The 19,915-nt window shown below is 43.0% G+C and overlaps 1 protein-coding gene across 1 annotated transcript; it reads left to right on the top strand.

Moving 5' to 3' along the window:
- The first annotated feature begins 255 nt into the window (after window positions 1–255).
- On the top strand, window positions 256–18,858 carry WRNIP1 (WRN helicase interacting protein 1). Its single transcript, XM_064161093.1, has 7 exons — window positions 256–883; window positions 7,905–8,096; window positions 9,096–9,340; window positions 13,070–13,299; window positions 16,735–16,890; window positions 17,584–17,663; window positions 18,122–18,858. The coding sequence occupies exons 1-7, from the start codon at window positions 344–346 to the stop codon at window positions 18,395–18,397; spliced, it is 1,719 nt and encodes a 572-aa protein (XP_064017163.1). The 5' UTR covers window positions 256–343; the 3' UTR covers window positions 18,398–18,858.
- Window positions 18,859–19,915: the final 1,057 nt, after the last annotated feature.

Below are 19,915 nucleotides of genomic sequence, written 5' to 3'. Positions count from 1 at the left end.
AAGTGGCCAGAGACCACAGAGACACTGCACACCTCAAAGCGTCTGCAACATCTTGTGCCAAGGCAGAATACTAGGCACACGGGTCACAGGCACAACTGCGGGCAATCACCTGCTCCGCCATGCCCGAGGAGCGCAGGGGCTTGAGGGAAGGCTTCTCTCAGCATCCCCTGCTCACAGCGGCCTTCCCGCCCGTGCCAGGAGCCTCCGTGGCGTGGGGCACGCCGAGGGCTCGGCGGGAACGTCTGCGCCCTTCGCGAACTACATCTCCCGCGGGGCTGCGCCAGCCTCGCTTCCCGCCCCGCTCTCGCCTCGCGGGACCTGGCGCTGCCTGTGGCGGGAGCCGATGGAGGGCGCCGCGGAAGAGCCGCTCGTGCGGTGCCCTGTGTGTCTGCGGGAGCTGCCGGGAGCCGACATCAACGTGCACCTGGACGAGTGCTTGCAGGCCGGGGAAGATGAAAGGGAGCCGGGCGCGTCGCCCCCTTCTAAGCGGCCACGCTTCGCCACCGCCCCGCCAGCGGAGGGGAAGCCGGAGGCGGCCTGCCCGGCCGCCATCACACCCGTCTTCTCCCTCTTCCACAAGAGCCGTGTCGGAGGACAAAGCCCGGTAGCCCCCGGCCGGAGGAGCGGGGCAGGGCGAGAGGAGGCCATCGTGAAAGCGGAAGAGGGAGGCTCGGCGGAGACGGGCGGCAGGCTGGCGTTGAGCGGGGCGAGCCTGATGCAGAGGCTGGAGGGGAAGCCCCTGGCCGAACAGCTGCGGCCGGACACACTGGGGGATTATGTGGGGCAGGAGCGGGTGCTGGGAGCGCAGACGCTGCTACGATCCCTGCTGGAGTCTCACGAAGTCCCCTCCCTCATTCTCTGGGGGCCACCGGGCTGCGGCAAGGTGAGTGCTGCCGCCAGGCCCCACCGCTGTGCCTGCCCTGTGCGGCCCCGCCGGCGGGCGGCAATCCCGGACTGGGGCGGTTTGCCTCCAGCCACCGGTTCGCACCGTACAGCTGGGGTTGGATATTGAGGTCCTTCTCTGCTTCATGTAGCTTTCGAGGCTCGGTGGACTTAAAGGATGAAAACTATTTGTTTTTTCTCAACTACCTCTCTTTTCATGTTTCCTTGGCTTCTCTGTGTTGCCTGATGCCTCCACTTTCACGCTTAGATTACAGAAACACAGCCTGCTTTCTGAGTAAAATAGAAGCGGCTCAGCCCCACCAGCCCAGCTCCCTGCAGCTTACACTTTGGGTATACACACGCTGTGTTAGGTAGAACATAGAAGCTGATAAGCGTTGCAACAGTGACAACATAATCCATAAAAATTCCTAGGAAATTGCCACTATAGAGGTTTGCTTCAACTCACACATTATGGCCCCTGACAGAAGGGAGCTGAGGTTGTGGCCAGGCACTCGTGCACATCTAAACAAACCCTCTGGAACTGGTGTCTGCAGGATCTGACTGTTCTTGTTCTGCTTCGATATCAGAGGAAACTGACGAATCCTGACTTACAGCACAGCAGTGAAGGGATCCACAGCTGTAGTGAGGGGCGGAACAAATGAACGCCTCAGGTGTAATCAGAAGGGAGTACTCTAAACATCCTGCCTTAATTGTGAGTGTTTTACACTGGTGATGGGCAGAGGAGAAGCTAGACAAACAAAATACATGGTTATGTCATTATACACATGTCAGTGCCATGTGTGCACAGTACTAAGTTTTGTGTACTGTATATATGGATATCTTTGGTCTGTGAAAATCTGGGACAGGGAAAATAATGACAAAGACTAACACTAGCATGAAGAGAGATAACAGCAGCTTGCTCTTAGCATACTTACTGGAAGGCAAAAAGAGAGTTGATATGTATGTTATTTGAATAATAATGCCAGTTGATCACAGTTAATGAGGGGCAGATGTGAGAATACTGGATAGATAAATACTGTTAGTGGTGATATAACTGGTTGTTTAGGCTGGATAACATACATCTGAAGTAAACTAGCTGGTATACTTTAACAAGGTAGTATCAGAGATTGGAGAAGATGAGGTAAAGAAGGATTACATCTAAAAATTTCATTTTAAAAAGGGATGTAGCTTGACTTATGTAAGATGGTCAGAGAGAGAGGTGGAATCATAGAATCATAGAATCAACCAGGTTGGAAGAGACCTCCAAGATCAGCCAGTCCAACCTATCACCCAGCCCTATCCAATCAACTAGACCATGGCACTAAGTGCCTCATCCAGTCTTTTCTTGAAGACCCCCAGGGACGGTGCCTCCACCACCTCCCTGGGCAGCCCATTCCAATGGGAAATTTTAAGGGAGTGTAGTCTTTGTAATTTTCATTTGTCATCCTTATTCCTTAGGAATCAAATTTTCTCTATGTGAAAAGGCTTTGGTTTTAACTTTTGTCACTATTAAGTGTTGAACACAAGGATATATTTTCTGCTTTTAAGAAGCTGACCAGACACAGGCGAGAAGAAGAAACATGGCCTCAAAGAGATGCCGTGGTGATTAACTTAGGAACAGTTAGCTTGTTCATCCTGACGATGCAAATTTTAAAAGCCTGTCTGAATCCTAGTGTAATCCGAGTAAGCCATGCTGTGATTTATGACACCTTAGTGCAGGGATTTAGATTTTTGCTTGTCTGCCACAGGGTACCAATTTTAGGAAAGAGTTTGCGGGGACACACAGTGTAACTTGAGCACAAAATAATTTTGCTGCCATAGATACATTTTAAGCCTTATAAACCTGAACATTTTGCATTTAAATACAGTGAGCATTGCTTTTTATGCTTGCTTTTTAGTGAGAAAGAAGAAAAAAAATAGGCAGCAAGTGTCCAGAACCTATTCCCTACAAAAGAGAAAGAACATTCATGTGTGATTTTCTCGGGACTGTTTCTGCATTCTAGCACTGAGGAAAAAATTGCCATCTTGGTATGAGTACAAAACATTAAAAACACCAGTAAATTATCTTGGAGGTTGGACTCAAGTTTCCACTGAGTTTACATTTTAGGACTCCTTTGTATTTCCTTAATTTGTTATTATTCAGAACTTTGCTGTAGGACACACTGAGGCAAAGACAGTTAAGTCCAACTTAGATATTTAGCACTGTGGATGTTTACTGCTTCTTCCCTCCAGTGTATTCTGATCTGCTAATTAATTCAAATGATTACTTAAATAGCTATTTGATTATTTCAGTGTATTTATTAAAGTCATAGAAATGTTTTGGTTGGAAAAGACCTTCAAAATCATCCTGTCCAGCCATTATCTAACTCTACCGAGTCTGATGCCAAACCATGTCCCTCAGCACCACATCTCTGTGTCTTTTAAACACCTCCAGGAATGAGGACTCGGCCACCTCCCTGGGGAGCCTGTTCCGGTGTTAGAGAAGCCTTTTCAGTGAAGAGGTTTATTCTAATACCCAACCTAAAACTCCCTTGATGCAATCTGAGGCCATCTCCTCTCATCCTATCACTTGTCACTAGGGAGAAGAGAACAGTACCCACTCCACTACAGCTTTCTTTTGGGGAGTTGCAGAGAGCAAGACTCTCACCACTCCTCTTATTTGTACTGCTTGGGGCCTAATTTGAGCTATTTGAAGTAATGAATTCTTCTGATGGATGACTGTGAGATTTTTAACTAAAAATGTGTGATGTCTTTTACAGTAGCATAAAGCAAAAAAACACTGAAAAAAGTTTTTTTTTGTCTTTGCAGTTGCCTGGGGAAGTGTTTGTTTAGAGTGTGCTTGATTGTCTTTTGCCAATTCAAGTGAGGGATAACTTTGGGTAGCTCTCTAGAAATTCTAGAGAACAATGGGAGAGGAAACACGATTGTATTTATAAAGCAGTTGGAATATCTTCCAAAGCAGAGAGAAATCTGAATGCAGTGAATGGAGGCACAGCTCCATTTCAGTAAATATTATGCAGTGACCTTGCATCTGTTGATGTTGGTTGGACTTGGGTTCTGAAGTGCTGTAAACAACATGCTGTGGCTGTTGTTCAGTGACACCTTACTCCTCCAGTAGTCGCACAGTGGGCTATTTGGGATGTGAGGAACTAAACAAGATGGGTAAGAATAGCATCTGCCCTTACATAAATGCCAGCTGCTGCCACTTCTGGTTGTGTTTATTGATGATGTCCCGGGGCCATGTTCATCTGCTATCTTGCCAGTTTCCTTTAGAAACAGTTCCTCTCCTGTGACGCACCATCATAGCTCGCAGTTGGCTCAGCCATGTTTGGTAGGACAGACTCCAGCTTTTTAGGTTGCATCCCAGAGAACTTCTCCAAGGACACTGGCACTGTTGGTGTCTCACTTAAACCAGTGAAATGGAGTATGGCCTTTCCTGACTGCATGTCAACTTACTTTATGGCTCTGTTGCCCTCAGAGGGAGAGTTGAGAGTCAGAACAGGCTGCAATAGCAACTCTGTGTAAGCAAAGATAGGAAAATATCATCTAGAATAAAGGAAGAGGGAAAATTACATGGGAAGTCATGTTCAGAGGGCTGCAGAAAAAAACAGTTCACAACCTTGGTAAGGTAGTTTAGACCCTGCAAGTCTATCAGTGCAGCCATCCTGTTGGGCTTGTGTTTTGCAGTGGGTGGTCAATCTTTCATTGCAAACAATTTAGTGTGGTTTGTTCTGGAAGAAAGCAGTGAAGTCACTTGGTGGGGAAGCCTGGATGCCAACTAGATTATCCCCTCTCAAGAATAATCCATGCTGCGCGGCACTCTACACAGTAGTGCAGACCTGTGTGAGGTTTTCTTTGGTCACCTAAGCACACCTAGTGCTCCTGTAAGTGTAGCATGAATGTCAGGTCCTTGTGAAAAGTGCTCTGAGGCTGGAACGGAGCAACTGTGAGCTGTTCTGTACACCTGGCCAGAGCTCTCTGACATGACTGCTGGACACAATACAGGTGTAACTGGATTTGCTGTGACACACACAATGGCTGTTTTACTAAATTGTGTAAGGAAAGTCTGTCAACAGGCACCTTTAGGTAGATCCATGAACAAGGTCTACCTGGTCTTGAAACAAAAGTGAGGTAAGATAGTCTTCTGGACTGGAGTCTTGACTGCAGTCTGACCACATACACTAGTCTTAATTTTTTCAATTCCACTTTCTGAAGGGAGCTGGGCAGTGCTACTCTTTATTCTTGAAAGGGGTTCTGGTGGGCAGTTTGCTGGCCTGTTAGGACCACCTTATTTCTAAGACAGTTGATGTTAGTTACTGGACATCAGCATCAACAGGATGGCTTAATTTGTACTTGCTTTGTACTGTTCTCTTCCTGACATGAGTGTGAGGTTGCACTGCCCAGCTCAGTCCCTACAGACAGTAGGCAATTAGATTACACCAAGAAAGAACTGCCCACTCAAGGAGACTTGTGAATATATAGAAAATTCTTCTAACAATATCCTGCAAACCAAAATGGCAGATCTTGCTGGCTTACTTGTGCTGACAGGGCTGCATGGAGCCAAGCATGTTTTGTGGGTTGCTTCATCCATAACTTGTATCAAATTCTGGGGGAACTGGTAATGTAGCTGCTGGGAGTAGGCTTGTCTGGCTATTTTGTGTTTGGTCAGTGGATTTTTACACGTCTTGGATGATTGCAGCCTTTGGGAAAGGTTATTCTCATTTGGGTTAACATGAAGAAATTTGGAAGACAGTGGAGGAGAGTTTCACAAGTGAAGTGTGTGTTCTGCATGTAATGGATCTGGAAATTAGTGACCACAGGCTCAAGTTGAAAGTGTAGCTCACTACTGAGCTATACTTTCAACTTGAGCAATGGTTTATCATGTGCTTCCACATTTCAGAATGGGTCCTTATGGTGGCAACACCTCATCCTGTTAGTAAGGTCTTGCCATTGTCAGCATAAAACTGGAGATAATAGGTGTGAGTTTGGACAGTCTGGGGGCATAATGGAAAATAACTGAAAGTAATTTCTGGAAGGGGCAAGGATATTTTTAAGGTGAAATTTTTAGTGAAGTTAGCAAAAGGTTAGTTTGCAGGAACAAACTCCTCATTGATATTAGTACCACTTAATTTAGGGGAAACAATGCTCCTACTCCTCTCCATAAGAGAAAAACATAATCTAAAGAAGAAAAATCCATATAATGAGGAGAATATCAGCTTGTTTAGGTTCTGTCTTCCTGCTTGTTGTGGTTTTGATGTGGATGTACTCATTCATATTAAGTTACCAAGTCAGTGTCACTATTTTAAAATACTGTTCTGCTAATGTAGCAATCAAACCTACTTCAAAATTTATTTCAGTTTATGAGGGATATTCAGTGCATTTTCTTCTACTTTATTCCATATCAGATACTTTTCTCCTTATCCCTGAAATATGTTGGCCCTGAATTTAGTGAAAACAGGGCTTTAGCATACTAATTGCAGTTCTGTGCCTGAGGCTTCCTTACTTAAGTTAAGCCTCCACAGAGGTACATGTTTCTTGGTTGTAACCTGTTAGTAATAAAGTGGCAGAAAACAGTGCAGCATATTACTGACTTTTGCTGAGGATGGTAGAAGAAAAAGCAGCATAAGAAAATAGAAGGAAATAGCAGGCTTTCATAGGAGTAGAGAATCACAGAATCATTAAGGCTGGAAAAGACCTCTAAAATCATAAACTCCAACTGTTAACCCAACACTACCATGAGGATCTGACACGGGTGCAGGTCTTACGTCAGGATGTGAAATGACACCTCTTTGGTAGTCCCCACTAAAACTAACATGAGAATAAATAGCAGTACATCCTCCCCCTTAGCCCAGTTCCCTTGGGCTGGTTGCATTTCCAGCGATGCCTTTAAGGGACAGAACAGTGCTGCAGTACCACTGGTGACCATGTGGTGACTGGTTGATTCTGCAATCTCCCTGCGGGAGGATCAGGTTGGCAGCACCTGTCACTTTAACCTCAGTACTTGGAGTATCTTCTGAAGCAGCTTTGTCAGCACCTGTCCCACTCCTCATCTGCTGTGGCTCTCCTGTCTTTAGTCTCCTTGAGCTTCTTTAATAGAAGAGTGAGTGAGGTGGAAGAATCACCTGGATTTCTTTCTAGCAGTACTTTTAAATAGATAGACAATCAATTTTACTAAGGGTTGTGAAGGAAAGTCTGGAAATTATGCTTATGGTGTGTTCAGGTGCAGTAAATCTGCATGTGAGGTAGTACCCAAGATTGTTCATGTATAAGCTCAGTGAAAATCCCTATAAATAAATACTGATCTGAGGAACTTGTCTATAAAGAAAAAAAACAGCCCAGCTGCTCACTAAAACCAGCCAAAATTTTGTCCATCAGCCACCTTTTAGTTCTGTGGGCCAGCATTTGATTGCTGTTGACTATTTAGCCTTAAAGAGCTACATTTTCTTACATGTATAAACAATATTTCAGTACTAACATCCTCATGATTTTGTAGAGACCTGATGGCTAGTGCATTTCATTGTTATGTGTAGTGGTAGTAGAACAGCTTTTACTTAACAGCGTTGTATCTTTTTATTTCTTAAATGTGATTGCAATGCAAACTCTCCTGCAGGTGTCTTGGAGCAGTCCAGCTCTTTATCCATTAACATGCTCACAAAATAACTGCACAGCAAATTGCAGTCACCCTCTCTGCTGTAACGGACATGTGTTTGGCAAAGAGTTCTTATTCCATGGTAAAGGAGACAGCTGTCATTGCTGGCCTTTTCAGTATTGAGATGGAATTGGTCTGGGATGTAAAAGTGCAAGCATTAGAAATGCAGTGGTGGAATTGGCAGCTACCTCTCGCAGGAAGTTTTTAAGTCTTCTGTGCGCTATAATAACACCATCTAAAATATTTCAGTCTATGAACTGTCAACACTATCACTGACCAGAATATATTGCTTATTCTTTACATATTTCCTTCAAATGAGTACTTTCTGTGTCCAAATCCATTTTTACAAAGCTTTCTCCTATTGCTGTTTCAGACTACACTGGCACACATCATAGCCAACAGCAGCAAAAAGAACGGTGCGAGGTTTGTGACATTGTCAGCCACAAGTGCTAAGACAAATGATGTTCGAGATGTCATCAGCCAAGCCCAGAATGAAAAAAGACTCTTCAAGAGAAAAACTATCCTCTTTATTGATGAGATCCACCGTTTCAATAAATCTCAGCAGGTATTGTGCTGTGCCTGTTTTCCAGAAAAGCCTTTGTCAGCACTTAGGTAAAATTTTCCACTCTGCCTTAAGGCAATAGCTTACCGTGGGCTTTTGATTTGAATGTTTTTAGTAGATTAACTGGGGAGAAACATTAAAATATCCATAATTAACTTCCAATCAACGTTTAGTTATTGCAGTTCAAAGATTCTGATAAAAGGCTGAGCTGTAGCTGTACTTGACTTACATGCTGGGGTTTAGGTGGTAGGGGTTTGGTGTTTTATTTCAGTACAGCTATGTTAGTAATACTTGCTGCACACATCTTCATTTCAGCCTGGGGGTACTCTGGAAAATGTCTAGAATGTGAATGTGAACATGCCTAAGGTGTGTTTGTGTTTTTATGTTGTACTCTCTTCTCTGTGAGGAAAGAGACATGTCATGGCACTTTGGGTTAATATATTGCTGCACCCATTGCTAGTTTGTTTTTTTCTTTTCCTAAGTGTATTTTCTTTAATCATAACCCTAGAAAACGTGAATTCTGTACTGCAAGGTACAGTTTTTATACTGAACAATCTTCCTGTAGTTTTCTAAGACATCTCATAGAATTACGTAGGGAATTGTAAACTTAAAGGTTGATTCAAAGAGTATTTGGAACTAGCCTCACTCTTAGCTGTATTTGATAAGGCAATCTCATGATTTCTTATCTTTGACAAGCAATAAACCAAAGTCACATAAATAAACTAAAAAATCTGCAAAATTTTCACTGTTTCTTTTCAGCTGGTGGGGTCATTCTCAGTGCAAGCATGAGTTATTAAGCTGAACAGCCCATAAAGTGATGTGTGCTTGAAATTAAATCATTTTGATAGCTGAGCAGATGAGCTGTCTTGTCAGTGAGGTTATTTGTCATATCAACAGGGAACTCAAAGACTCAAAAGAGGTAAAAAAGTAGCCTACTCACATGGGATGTTTTAGGTTGTCATTGATTGAGATCAGCTTTTTCTGCTTCCCTCCCATCTTCAGGACACTTTCCTTCCTCACGTCGAGTGTGGGACGGTGACCCTGATAGGAGCAACCACAGAAAACCCCTCCTTTCAAGTCAATGCTGCCCTTCTGAGCCGATGCCGGGTGATTGTCCTGGAGAAGCTCTCAGTCGAAGCTATGGAGGCAATTCTGATGCGGGCAGTCAGGTCCTTAGGAGTCCAGGTTTTGGGCCAAGGCAAGCAGCACAGCAGCTCTGTGACTGGCAGTGGCAGCGAAAGCTCAGAGTGAGTACTTTATGGGCTGCAGGGTGTTAACGCGCACAGCCAGAGGAATTGACTGCCTGCCAGGGAGAGAATGGAGCAGTTGAGGGGTGGGAAGAGAAACCCTAGCTAGTAAAGAAAAGAAGTGGCAGCATATGGCAGGGGTGGGGGATTACAAGAGAGAGAGAATTCAAAGCACTGGCTCTCTGATCCAAAACATAATCTCACCCTCTGGACTGGGATAGAGTTTTATACTTGGACCTGTAGTTCCTGACTCACCCTCCTGGGATATTTAAATCTGTTTTGCTGCGGAAGCCTGTAGCTGAGTCTTTGTCGTGTTCTACTGTGTGTTACTTCTTGCTATTGTCTGTGAAATAGTCATGCTACATTAAGTGATTGGTGAAGCATCCTCTCTTAAAATTTATTTGGAGTTGCCTAACAGAAGGTTATTGTCTTCTGAGAAGTTGGGTTTTTTTCAATCAGATCAGAGACAACACTGCTGTTCGTTAGTTGCAGAATAAGTTGTGTGGTGTGTTTTATGGTATGCTGTGGGGAGAGACAGCTGTTGCTGAGGTGTTAATAGTTTGTTTTAAGAGAGATTTTGTCTTTCTCTGCTTCTTGTTATCCAAGTCAGATAGTGTTACATTTGGGAAAGTTTTGGGAAAAATAAAAGTCCAAATATGTTCATTACAAATGTTACCTGACCTCCAAAATAGCTAGCTGACAAATAAGAATAATACTTGGTACTGTGCTACTGTTATGCAAGTTATGACATATCATGTTGGTGCTTCTTTGTACTCCAGGTGATTTACAGTGTACTGACATTGTGATGATTTGGCAAGCACCCTGCATGAAATAAATCAGAGAGAATCCACTTTGTCCTTTAGCTTTATCACAGAATGTAAACAGTAGAGTTGCTAACCTGAAGGCTAAGTTCAGAGCAGGGGCAGAAAACTGTTCCCTTTTTAGGTTACCTTGCCTCATGATTTTGCTCATTTGTGGCTTTTACATATTGTAGCAATGTGAATTTTAGAAGATAAGGCAGTGAGGCACGTCAGCTGTAATGTAATGGCACAGCTGTGGCTGTAGCTACACCCTGAATGTGGTTGAGAGACCTTCCTTTCTGTGCAGGATTACAGTACAAGGCATAGTTTCAGCTGCAGTTGTTTGGGTTTGGGTTTCGCTAGACTCTGAGTATCTGTAACCTTCCATTAGCTGTGGGTGATTTAAACAGCACAGTGTGGTGCTTCATCAAACTGAAAGAAGTCTGGCAGCAGACTGTCAGGCTTAGCAGTTACAGAAGTCTCTCCATGGAGAGAGGGCCCCACTCCTGTGGCTAATGTGAGAGCCAAGCATTTAAAAACATAAAAATGAGGTTCAGAATTTAAGAGCATTTGTTGCATTTCTGTGTGAAGTCTTTCTTGTCTTCCCTGCCACTGTCATAGAATCACAGAATGGTCAGAGTTAGAGGGGCTCTCCAAAGGTCCAAGCCCTTTTGCAGTCAGCAAGGACATCCTCAACTAGATCAGGTCACCAAGAGCACTGTCAGGCCTCACCTTGAATATCTTCAGGGGTGGGGTCCCAACCACCACCCTGGGTAACCTGTTTTGTGTTCCACTACCCTCATGGTAAAGAACTTGTTCCCAACATCCAACCTAAATCTAATCTTCTCTTGAAGCCGTTGTCCCACTACAGGCGTTTGTAAACAGTCTCCCTCCATTCTTCTTGTAGGCCCTCTTCAGACACTGGAAGGCTGCTATTGGGTCTTCCGGGAGCCTTCTCTTCTGTAGGCTGAACAACCTCAGCCTGTCCTTGTAGCAGAGGTGCTCCAAGCCCGTCATCTTTTTTGTGGCCCTCCTCTGGACCTGCTCCATCATCTCCGTGACCTTCCTATATTGAGAGCTAGGCACAGTACTCCAGGTGAGGTCTCACCAGAGCAGAGTAAAGTGGCAGAATCACCTCTCTGGATCTGCTGGCAACGCATCTTTTGATGCAGCTCAGGATGTGATTGGCCTTCTGAGCTGCAAGCTCACACTGGCTGCCCATGTCCAGCTTCTTAGCCATCAGCACCCCCAAGTCCTTTTCCGCAGGCTGCTTTCTATCACCTCATCTGCCAGTCTGTATTGATAGTGAGGACTGTTCTTGCCCAGGTGCAGAAGCCTACACTTGCTCTTGTTGAACCTCATGAGGTTCACCTGGGCCCACCTCTGCAGGTCCCTCTGGATGCCATCCTGTCCCTCTGGCACATCAACAGCACCACTCAGCTTGGTGTCATTGGCAGACTTGCTGATGGTGCCCTTGATCCCACTGTTTGTATCACTGATAAAATTATTACATCACACAGGTCCCAGTACAGACCCCTGAGGGACACCACTTTTCATAGAGTCATAGAATTGTCAGGGCTGGAGGGGACCCAAGTTCCCCACTGTTGCTCATCAGGAGGTTACGCTTCCTTTTACCTTCCTTTTCTGGTTTAAGTACCTGTAGAAGCCTTTCTTGTTTTAATTTATATCCCTTGCCAAGTTCAGTTCCAGCTGTGCCTTGGCCTTCCTGACCTCGTCCCTACACAACTAGGCAATGTCCCTATGCTCTTCCCAGGACACCTGTCACTTCTTCCATTTCCAGAAGAGACAAGAGATGAAGATGAGTGGATATGTGTGTCTCAGAACCCTGACACTGCCATTTTGTTCACCACTGGTAATAACAGTAGGAAATAACTGTAGTAAATGATAAGTGACATGCAGGGCTGTTGTGAATCCTTTATTCACACATAAGAGCTACATAAGAAATGGCCTATCATGCCAAACTGTGTTAGCCCTCACTGATACATGTCACTCTTGATTTCTCAGCCCACATACTAGAAATGGCTGAGGTAGGGCTGATATTTCATGCCATGCTGTAACTCCACTAGCTGCTGTTTTCAAATCAGTTGTACCTTCTGCCTAGTGAACACTTTAGTCATTATGTGTTTAGCCATTTATGTCTACATAAAGTCTGAGGGTCAGATCCTTGGGCAAGTTGGTTTGCATCTGCCCCAGCAGTGGGAGCTGCAGCCCAGCAGAAGAAAGCCTGCAGAAAGAGCTTGAAGTCTTTGTTACTTTCCCAGATTTTTCATAGACCTACTGTGAGAACTCAGGAGACCCTTCACTTGCTGCTGCATTTTTCAGCTCTTTCTGTCGTGTTCATTTAGAGCATGTGTTGGAATTTGGCCTTTTTCTTGTGTTTGTACAGTCCTGGCATGCTTAAAGGGGTAAATGGCCAGAGCAGTGGCTTGCATCCAGTGGGCTACCTTTTCTCTCTAGTAGCATGTTTTTGGTGCCCCGCTGACTACATTTCAAAACAAGAATGTAGGATGCATACATGCTTTACAATGTAAACAGTCATTCCAGTTGTTGCTTTTTAGACTACATCCAATATCAGCTTTTTGTTGGTAGCTAGTTCAAAACCTCATGTTCATTATGCCGTGCTATGTTCTCTCAATTGCATTCAGCTAGCTTCCTGCATTTTCATTGTCTTTCCAATAAGGAATTTGAAGTGCTAGCTGTGAAATGCCCTGAAGTTCAGCTGGCTGTACAAGAATTGAGCTCTGCCAAAACCCTAGTCCTAGTTTCTATTCAATTTAATGAGAGACAAGTTAGAATAATGGGGTCAAAGATATGAGAGCTTCCACCCCACTTTTGGAATGCCATCTCTAGCGTGAAGTGCAAGGAGAGGAGTATGATGGGTCTCACAATGATGGGCATTCTGTTGTAGCTTCCAGGTGTACATAGAGGATAAAGCTCTCAGCACCCTAGCCTACCTCTGTGATGGTGATGCAAGGACAGGACTGAATGGACTCCAGTTAGCAGTTCAAGCCAGATTAGCAGCTGGGAAGATGACTCTGTTGGACCCTACCAAAAGTGGTTCTTCAGATGGCATTCTGATAACAGAAGAACATGTAAAGGAGGGGCTACAGCGATCCCACATTCTGTATGATCGAGCAGGTAAGCACCTGATAACAGTTTATAAGATGCAGCATTCTTAAGAGCTCTTTTAATTTCTGTGTCTTCTACCCCTTTCATACCAAGAGTTCTGGTGAAAGTGGAATGAAATTTGTCATAAAAATTACTTTTCCTTTACAGAGTAGCAGGCTCACTCAGAAATTCCTTCTAAACAGTGGGGTTTTTTTTAGCTTACCACTTGGGAAGTGTAGGTTAGCTGAAAGAAATGCTCGCTGCTCTGCACAGCTGCATGGTGAGATGAGTTTTTCTTTAAGGTTATTATAGTATTGTCTTCTAAGACAATTTGCAGACATAGAAGGGGAGAGGTTATTTGGTGAAGACCTGTGGTTTTGGAGGGTTGGAAATTTTCCATTGCACTTGTACTCTTTTGAAAGTTTTGGAAGTGCTCGTATACACAGCAATGGTATGGAAGAACATGAGCAGTTGGCCTTGTGTTTTAGGGTTGCTTTTAAAGGTAATTAATTTTGTAGCTTCCTTTGGACAGGTGGCATCATTGCATTTAAGGATTCCTAATGGGATAATGACTCTTGCTAAGTTTGTGGCTTGGCAGTGCTGGACATCACAGTAGTTGGCCACTACCATTTTCTGTGTGAGAGGGTTAGAAATTAGATATTATGTGACTCTCCTTGATATGTATGCTGGTTCTTCAGCAGTACTTGAATCACCCTGCACTAGAATATCAAATGTTATGCACTAGAATATCAAATGTTATGCCAAGCAATGTTTTAAGAAACAATTTACTTTTGTTTTGCCATCAATATGCTCCATTAACTGTCACCAACAAGGCCAAAATCTGTACATTTGCTGACCAGCCTGAGAGATAGAACTGCTAAATAAGTCTGTAAAAAGTTCTATTTTAAACTGCTTCTGGTATCTCACATAGAATATATGCAAACCTTTTTTTGTAAAAGGGAATATAAAAAGCCTTTAGCCACTGCATGTAACTATTTTCTTTAACTGAAGCTGCATTTAAAGTACAATAACATAGCTTTTCTCAACATGTCTGAGTCTGGTGTGGAAATGTTGTCATTACATTGATGACTTTTTCCAATGTTAATGTTGGTGACAGAAGGAGATAACAGGAGAAAACTGTACCTTTCTCAGGCTGCTGTACTCTGAAGTCCCCTGCAAATGCATTCGCTAGTCCCAACATTCCCACTTGATTCTTCAGTCTCTCCAGCTGCTATCCCAAGTATGACACTTTACTGTAGTCAAAGGACTGTATAAAAGCACTCCAGTAAAAAAAAACAAAAACAACAAAAACAAACCCAAAACTGAGTGAGTGCAACCTCTGTAGATATTTAAAAGCCATCTTCCTTTCTTGAAGAGACAAAGACACACCAGTTCCAATAGGACAGTATGAGTTCAGCTGCTGGGGTATAATTGCTGCTAACCCATGTGTTAGGACAGAGGACAGACACATTGTTTGTGTTGGCAGAAGTGATGACTGCATACCACAGGGCTCTTTGTGCGGAGCCCCAGCAGAAATAGCTGTCTGCCAGCCTGCTCGCACTGGAAATGTGTGTGTTGAATTCCCTACAGACTGCAACGCAGGAAGATGGACCCAGTTCCTGAGCTGGGAGTTGTAGAGGCTTTGCTGGCTTTGAAAGAAGCAGTTGCTGCAGTTCAGGATCCTTGGTTTGCACACTCATGTGCGTGGCATTTTATTTTGTAGCACTGCAAGCAACAGTGATGTGTTCTGACATCCGCCTCAGACTCTAAATCCTTTTAGCTATAGGGAGAAGTATTTACAGATGGCTGTGCATGCAGCCAGTTGCCTTTATAATACACAGTTAGCTGTGAGCCAAGGAATGCTAGGCCCTTATGGTAAAAAAAATAAAAGATCATTTGTGTGGAAAGGGTAACGGCAATATGGCAGCAAAAAACTCTTACAAGTTTGATTGAAAGCAATGCATAAGAATCAAAGCCAACTGCACAGAGTAAAATTGCAAGCAGATTCTCATTCGTTGCTTGTAGTGCTGATGCTCTGTAGCTCTAAAAGATCTGTGGAATGGCTTTGTTTCTCCTTAGAGTCCATGTCTAATCATGTATTAAACTTTAACATTACAAAAAAAAGTCCTCGTAATTACTTCAGTCTTCCCAGTCCTTCCTTAGCAGTCAGTTTTTTCAGGTTTTTGTTGTGGATTTTGTTACAGTTTTCAAGACCCTTCCAGTAGTGCAGGTGTACACAGCCAAATTCGGCATCTCTGAGAGGTTTGCCAGGGTTGTGTGCTGCAGTCTCTCCAGATTGTGGATTGTGTGATTGGCCTTCACTGCACATCCACAGCAATGTTCTCTTTCTTCCCCTGTGTAATACAGCAAACTTGTGTTTGGTTTGATGTACACTTTATTTTCAAGTTGTAATGGATAGGGAATATCCTAAAATATCTCTAAAGTAGTGGATTTCTGTGGTTTTCATGTTGTCTTTTCAGAGTCGTATGCATGTCCAGAGGCAACAGTCAGTGGTTTGTATGTGCTAATACAGCACTCTTTGTCATTCAGGAGATACTTACATAGAGTCTTCTTTCTAACTGTTCAAATACCTGGTTTAGTTTTTTTTCTTTTGAAAGCAAGGTCATTAGGGTACCAAAACTGAACAATTTGTTTTGCAGTGTTAAAAATGAACAACAAAAAGCACCCTCCCCTTTATCTGCAGTTGTTCTGTTATGCTTGTCTAGTTAATAGAATGTTCCAAGTGTCAAAGCATGAAGACATTGAAAACATTCATTGTTGTAGGTTAAAGGAAATTAGGAGTTAGTTGGTATAATCATAAAGGAAATCCTCCAGAGACTTGGGGGAGGATACAGGACATCATAATTGTTTACTCTGTTTTTCTGTATCTCCCTATATAAGGGAATTTGCAGCCAATTTTTGCTCTCTCCCTCATCTCTATGCACATGCAGCAGGCCATTATCTCTTGGTTGGTGGGGGAGAGAGGTCTTCTCTGGGCCTTGGCTGGCAAGCTAATTTCTAACTGTGCCACTGGTTTGGGGCTGGAGGGCATTGAGGCTTGCTCCTGGGCCTACTGAGGTTGAGCAGGGGGAGGTTTTGGCCTGATAGGCTGAGGCACAGAACTGGGGCAAGGCAGATTGGTGTGTGTATATATTCCTTTTCCCTGAATACCTTTTGTAATCCTGTATATATATTTGTAAGTGGCATTCATATTTAGCTTCTTGTTCTGTGTGTTTTTATTTTACTCCCTTGGGGGTAAAATAACCTTTCTGTCCTTCTGCCCTGGGCAGCTCATGGCTCAAAACTTGGACATTAATGAACACTAAAATCATATACACATCAGAAAAACTAGAGAAAGCTATTTACCTGCTGTGATCTAGTAAAATACACACTGTTGCCTTAAATGCACTTCACTCAGTTTCTTCCAAACAGCCTTCTGTTTCTCTTCTCCCCTATTCTAAACAGGAGAGGAACACTACAATTGCATCTCGGCCCTGCATAAGTCTATGAGAGGCTCAGATGAAAATGCTTCACTTTACTGGCTTGCTCGAATGCTCGAAGGTGGTGAGGATCCACTCTATGTGGCAAGGAGGCTGGTGAGGTTTGCAAGTGAGGATATAGGTCAGTATTTGCAGTATTTCCTGTTAAAATACAATGCTGAATGAAGATCCACTGTGTTTCAGGTTTCCAAAAACTTGTATTTGTGAAAAAACAACCCCAAAACTGCTATGTGCAAAAAAAGAGACAAAATGCTGAACTGCTCCACATCCTGTCTGTTTGTGTTAATGGCTCTGGAAGGTGACCTGCAAACCTATGACTTGGTAGCTGTCTCCCTAGTTGTAAGGCATCTTGATTGACTTATCCAAAGTAGCAGATGCAGCAGCACTTTTATCATGTATGTGATGGGTGAAGTTACAAGTTCTGGGTAAGCTACATCTTTACAGCAGTATTTCCACATTTCTTTCATAATTCCATAAAATAAGGGAATCTCATATGTAGGAAGCTGCTGAGGCTGTCACCATCTGGCAGCAGATTCACTATGTAAATCATAGTGGTGACTTAGATTTTTGGGTTTTTTTGGGGGGGGCTGGGGGCAGAGGGGGACAGGAGAAGGAATGCTGTAGATAGAAGGAGTATATCTTACGTGCTGCAAAGTATTGTACCAGGAGTTCCAGCATCTGAGAAAGCAACTCTGAAACGTGTGTGGATAGCCTTCCATCCTGCAGGAAGGGGGAAAATAAAGAGAAGAAAAATGAAGAAGCAGTAACTAATGTAAACTGATTTTAACCTGCTTTTTCTGATCCTTTTTTGTAGGGCTGGCAGATCCCCTGGCTTTAACACAAGCGGTTGCTGCTTATCAAGGCTGTCACTTCATTGGAATGCCAGAGTGTGAGGTGAAGGCTTCATTAATTCACTGATTTGAAAGTACTGTAAATCCTATCTTTAATTATAAAAAGAGAAAGATTGCAAGCACAAGGCAAATTTATTAGTTGTTTGTTCAGCATGTCCCTTCTTGGACAAAAGAAGATTGCAGCTCTTGAGATAGGTGTTGTGGCATAAAATAGGATTCACTGCATATTTATTGTTAAAATGTGGTGTGTGTACTAATGTGTTTTTGAGATGTGCTTTTTTTCTCTCTGTTACAAAAAATATGATCTGATACTCTGAAGTAGATATTCTTTTCTAGTAGTGAAAATCATGAAAAGCTGTGTTGTTAGATAATAGTAGTCATACTTTAGTAGTAGGCAAAGGTCAGTTTTAAAACATAATCCCTGTCATGCTACACAACCAGGCCTTTTTCCAAAGAGCTTGATGGAAGCTATTTAACATTTGCCCTCTTCTTTCATTCCAGGTGATTCTAGCACAATGTGTAGTGTATTTTGCCAGAGCACCCAAGTCCATAGAGGTATACAAGGCATATAGCAATGTTAAAGAGTGTCTGAGAATGCATACGGGTCCTCTGCCACCTGTGCCACTGCACCTGAGAAATGCCCCAACTAAGCTCATGAAGAACCTGGGCTATGGTAAAGGCTATAAATACAACCCCATGTACAAGGAACCTGTAGACCAGGACTATCTACCAGAAGAGCTGAAAGGAAGAGACTTCTTCAAGGAAGAAAAAACATGATGACCTTGCTCTGAATAGGTTTTCGCCTTGTGATTCATGTGTTTGCACCGGAATGAAACTTGCTCAGCTGTTACTGTGGTTGAAAGTAGTAAACCACTGAGCCTTTTGGATGCTTTCTTTCCCTTCTGGTTTTACAGACGTTATTCTGAAGATGTTTTATGAAGATTTGCAGCTAAGCAGTACAGAAGTGGGAACAAAAAAGTTTTATCAGTTTTATCAGTGTAGTGATGTCACCCTCTGGTTCAGACTAAAGAAAATATGAGGGACTTGTCTTTCTGGCTCTTGCTGTGACACCAGGAATATTATTGCACTGCTTTTTGAAGTCATCTGTTTCAGTTTGTGAGAACATATTGTATACTCCCTATTAAAATAAGGTAAGCAATATACAATTCTTGCTCTTGTGATGTTCCAGAGACTAATTTTTTACATTTATTACACCAATAAAGTTGTTAAGAATAGTGTCTCTGCATTTGTTTAAACATTCTTATGAAAGCAGCATAGTTTTAAAAGGTTGAGGTTCTTCTATCATCCCTACTTTTCAAAGTAAATTTTAATGACTATTCTACTTCCAGAATTATTTAAATAGCTGAATTATGTTTAAGAACAGGCTGAATGAGGCCTCGAGCAGCCTGGTTTAGTAAGAGGTGGGTCTGCCCTCATGACAACCCTGAAACTAGTCTTTAAGGTCTCTTCCAAGCCATTTTGTGATTCTGTGATGATGATTCCTGTTGTGATCTTGCTTAGTTTATGAAATCTAGTGAGATAAAAACTTAAATGCTTTATGTAGAACTTCTGATTTTCTTCTGCAGTTCAACTAAGAACGCCACATTTCTGCTACATGGTATACACAAATTGCAGGTGCTTGACTGACTGCAGAGAATTTGGTGCTGTTTGGAGCTTAGATCAGAGGGGTTGCCACAACCACGTGTCTTGTAGGCCAGGAGGTCTGTGGTCTGAGAATGCAGTTTAAATCAGGAAGCCAACTTAACTTTCTTGTAGCAGGAAATTCAGCTGATGACTCATGTTTCAAGATAGATTACTGGACCTTGACCCTGAGCAAAGGTTTTCCGTTTACAGTCTGCAAAGCTTTTGTATTACTGTCTCCCTTGCCCAAAGAGTGTTTGCAATGGAGATGAATTTTGTTGTGAGGGTCCCAGTTTGGTAGTCTTCATATTGAAGTTCTGCATACCAAAAATGTAGGGCTTAAGTGAAGGATTATCATGTAACTGAAATGTTTCAGAAATTAAACTGATTGCATTAGTGCATACTTCTGTTCCTCCTCACAGAAGTTCCTCTGTTCTTCACTGCAGGATGTCTTTTAGAGACACATAGAAGAATGGAGACATAAAGAGTGTGTGTTTGTATACACACACACACAGAGTATTATGTTTCTTCCCAATTTTGCCAAGAATGTATGTATGTATATATACACTCTTGGCAAAATTGTCTGTACTGTCAGTCAACATTAATTTTAATTCTTGAGACACAGAGAATTGATGGCAATAACTAAAAGCCCCA

This window comes from Pogoniulus pusillus, chromosome 21, assembly GCF_015220805.1.
Source record: "Pogoniulus pusillus isolate bPogPus1 chromosome 21, bPogPus1.pri, whole genome shotgun sequence".
NCBI lineage: Eukaryota > Metazoa > Chordata > Aves > Piciformes > Lybiidae > Pogoniulus > Pogoniulus pusillus.
The sequence above is the reverse complement of the archived record's forward strand: the minus strand, read 5'-3'. Positions and strand labels throughout refer to the sequence as shown.

What these genes read in the sequence shown, in the direction of transcription:
- WRNIP1 (XM_064161093.1), top strand. Translation starts at nt 344, where the DNA reads ATGGAGGGCGCCGCGGAAGAGCCGCTCGTGCGGTGCCCTGTGTGTCTG. An exon ending in GTTTCAATAAATCTCAGCAG is followed by an intron (nt 8,097 to 9,095) that starts GTATTGTGCTGT and finishes TCCCATCTTCAG; the next exon opens with GACACTTTCCTTCCTCACGT. An exon ending in AGTGGCAGCGAAAGCTCAGA is followed by an intron (nt 9,341 to 13,069) that starts GTGAGTACTTTA and finishes ATTCTGTTGTAG; the next exon opens with CTTCCAGGTGTACATAGAGG.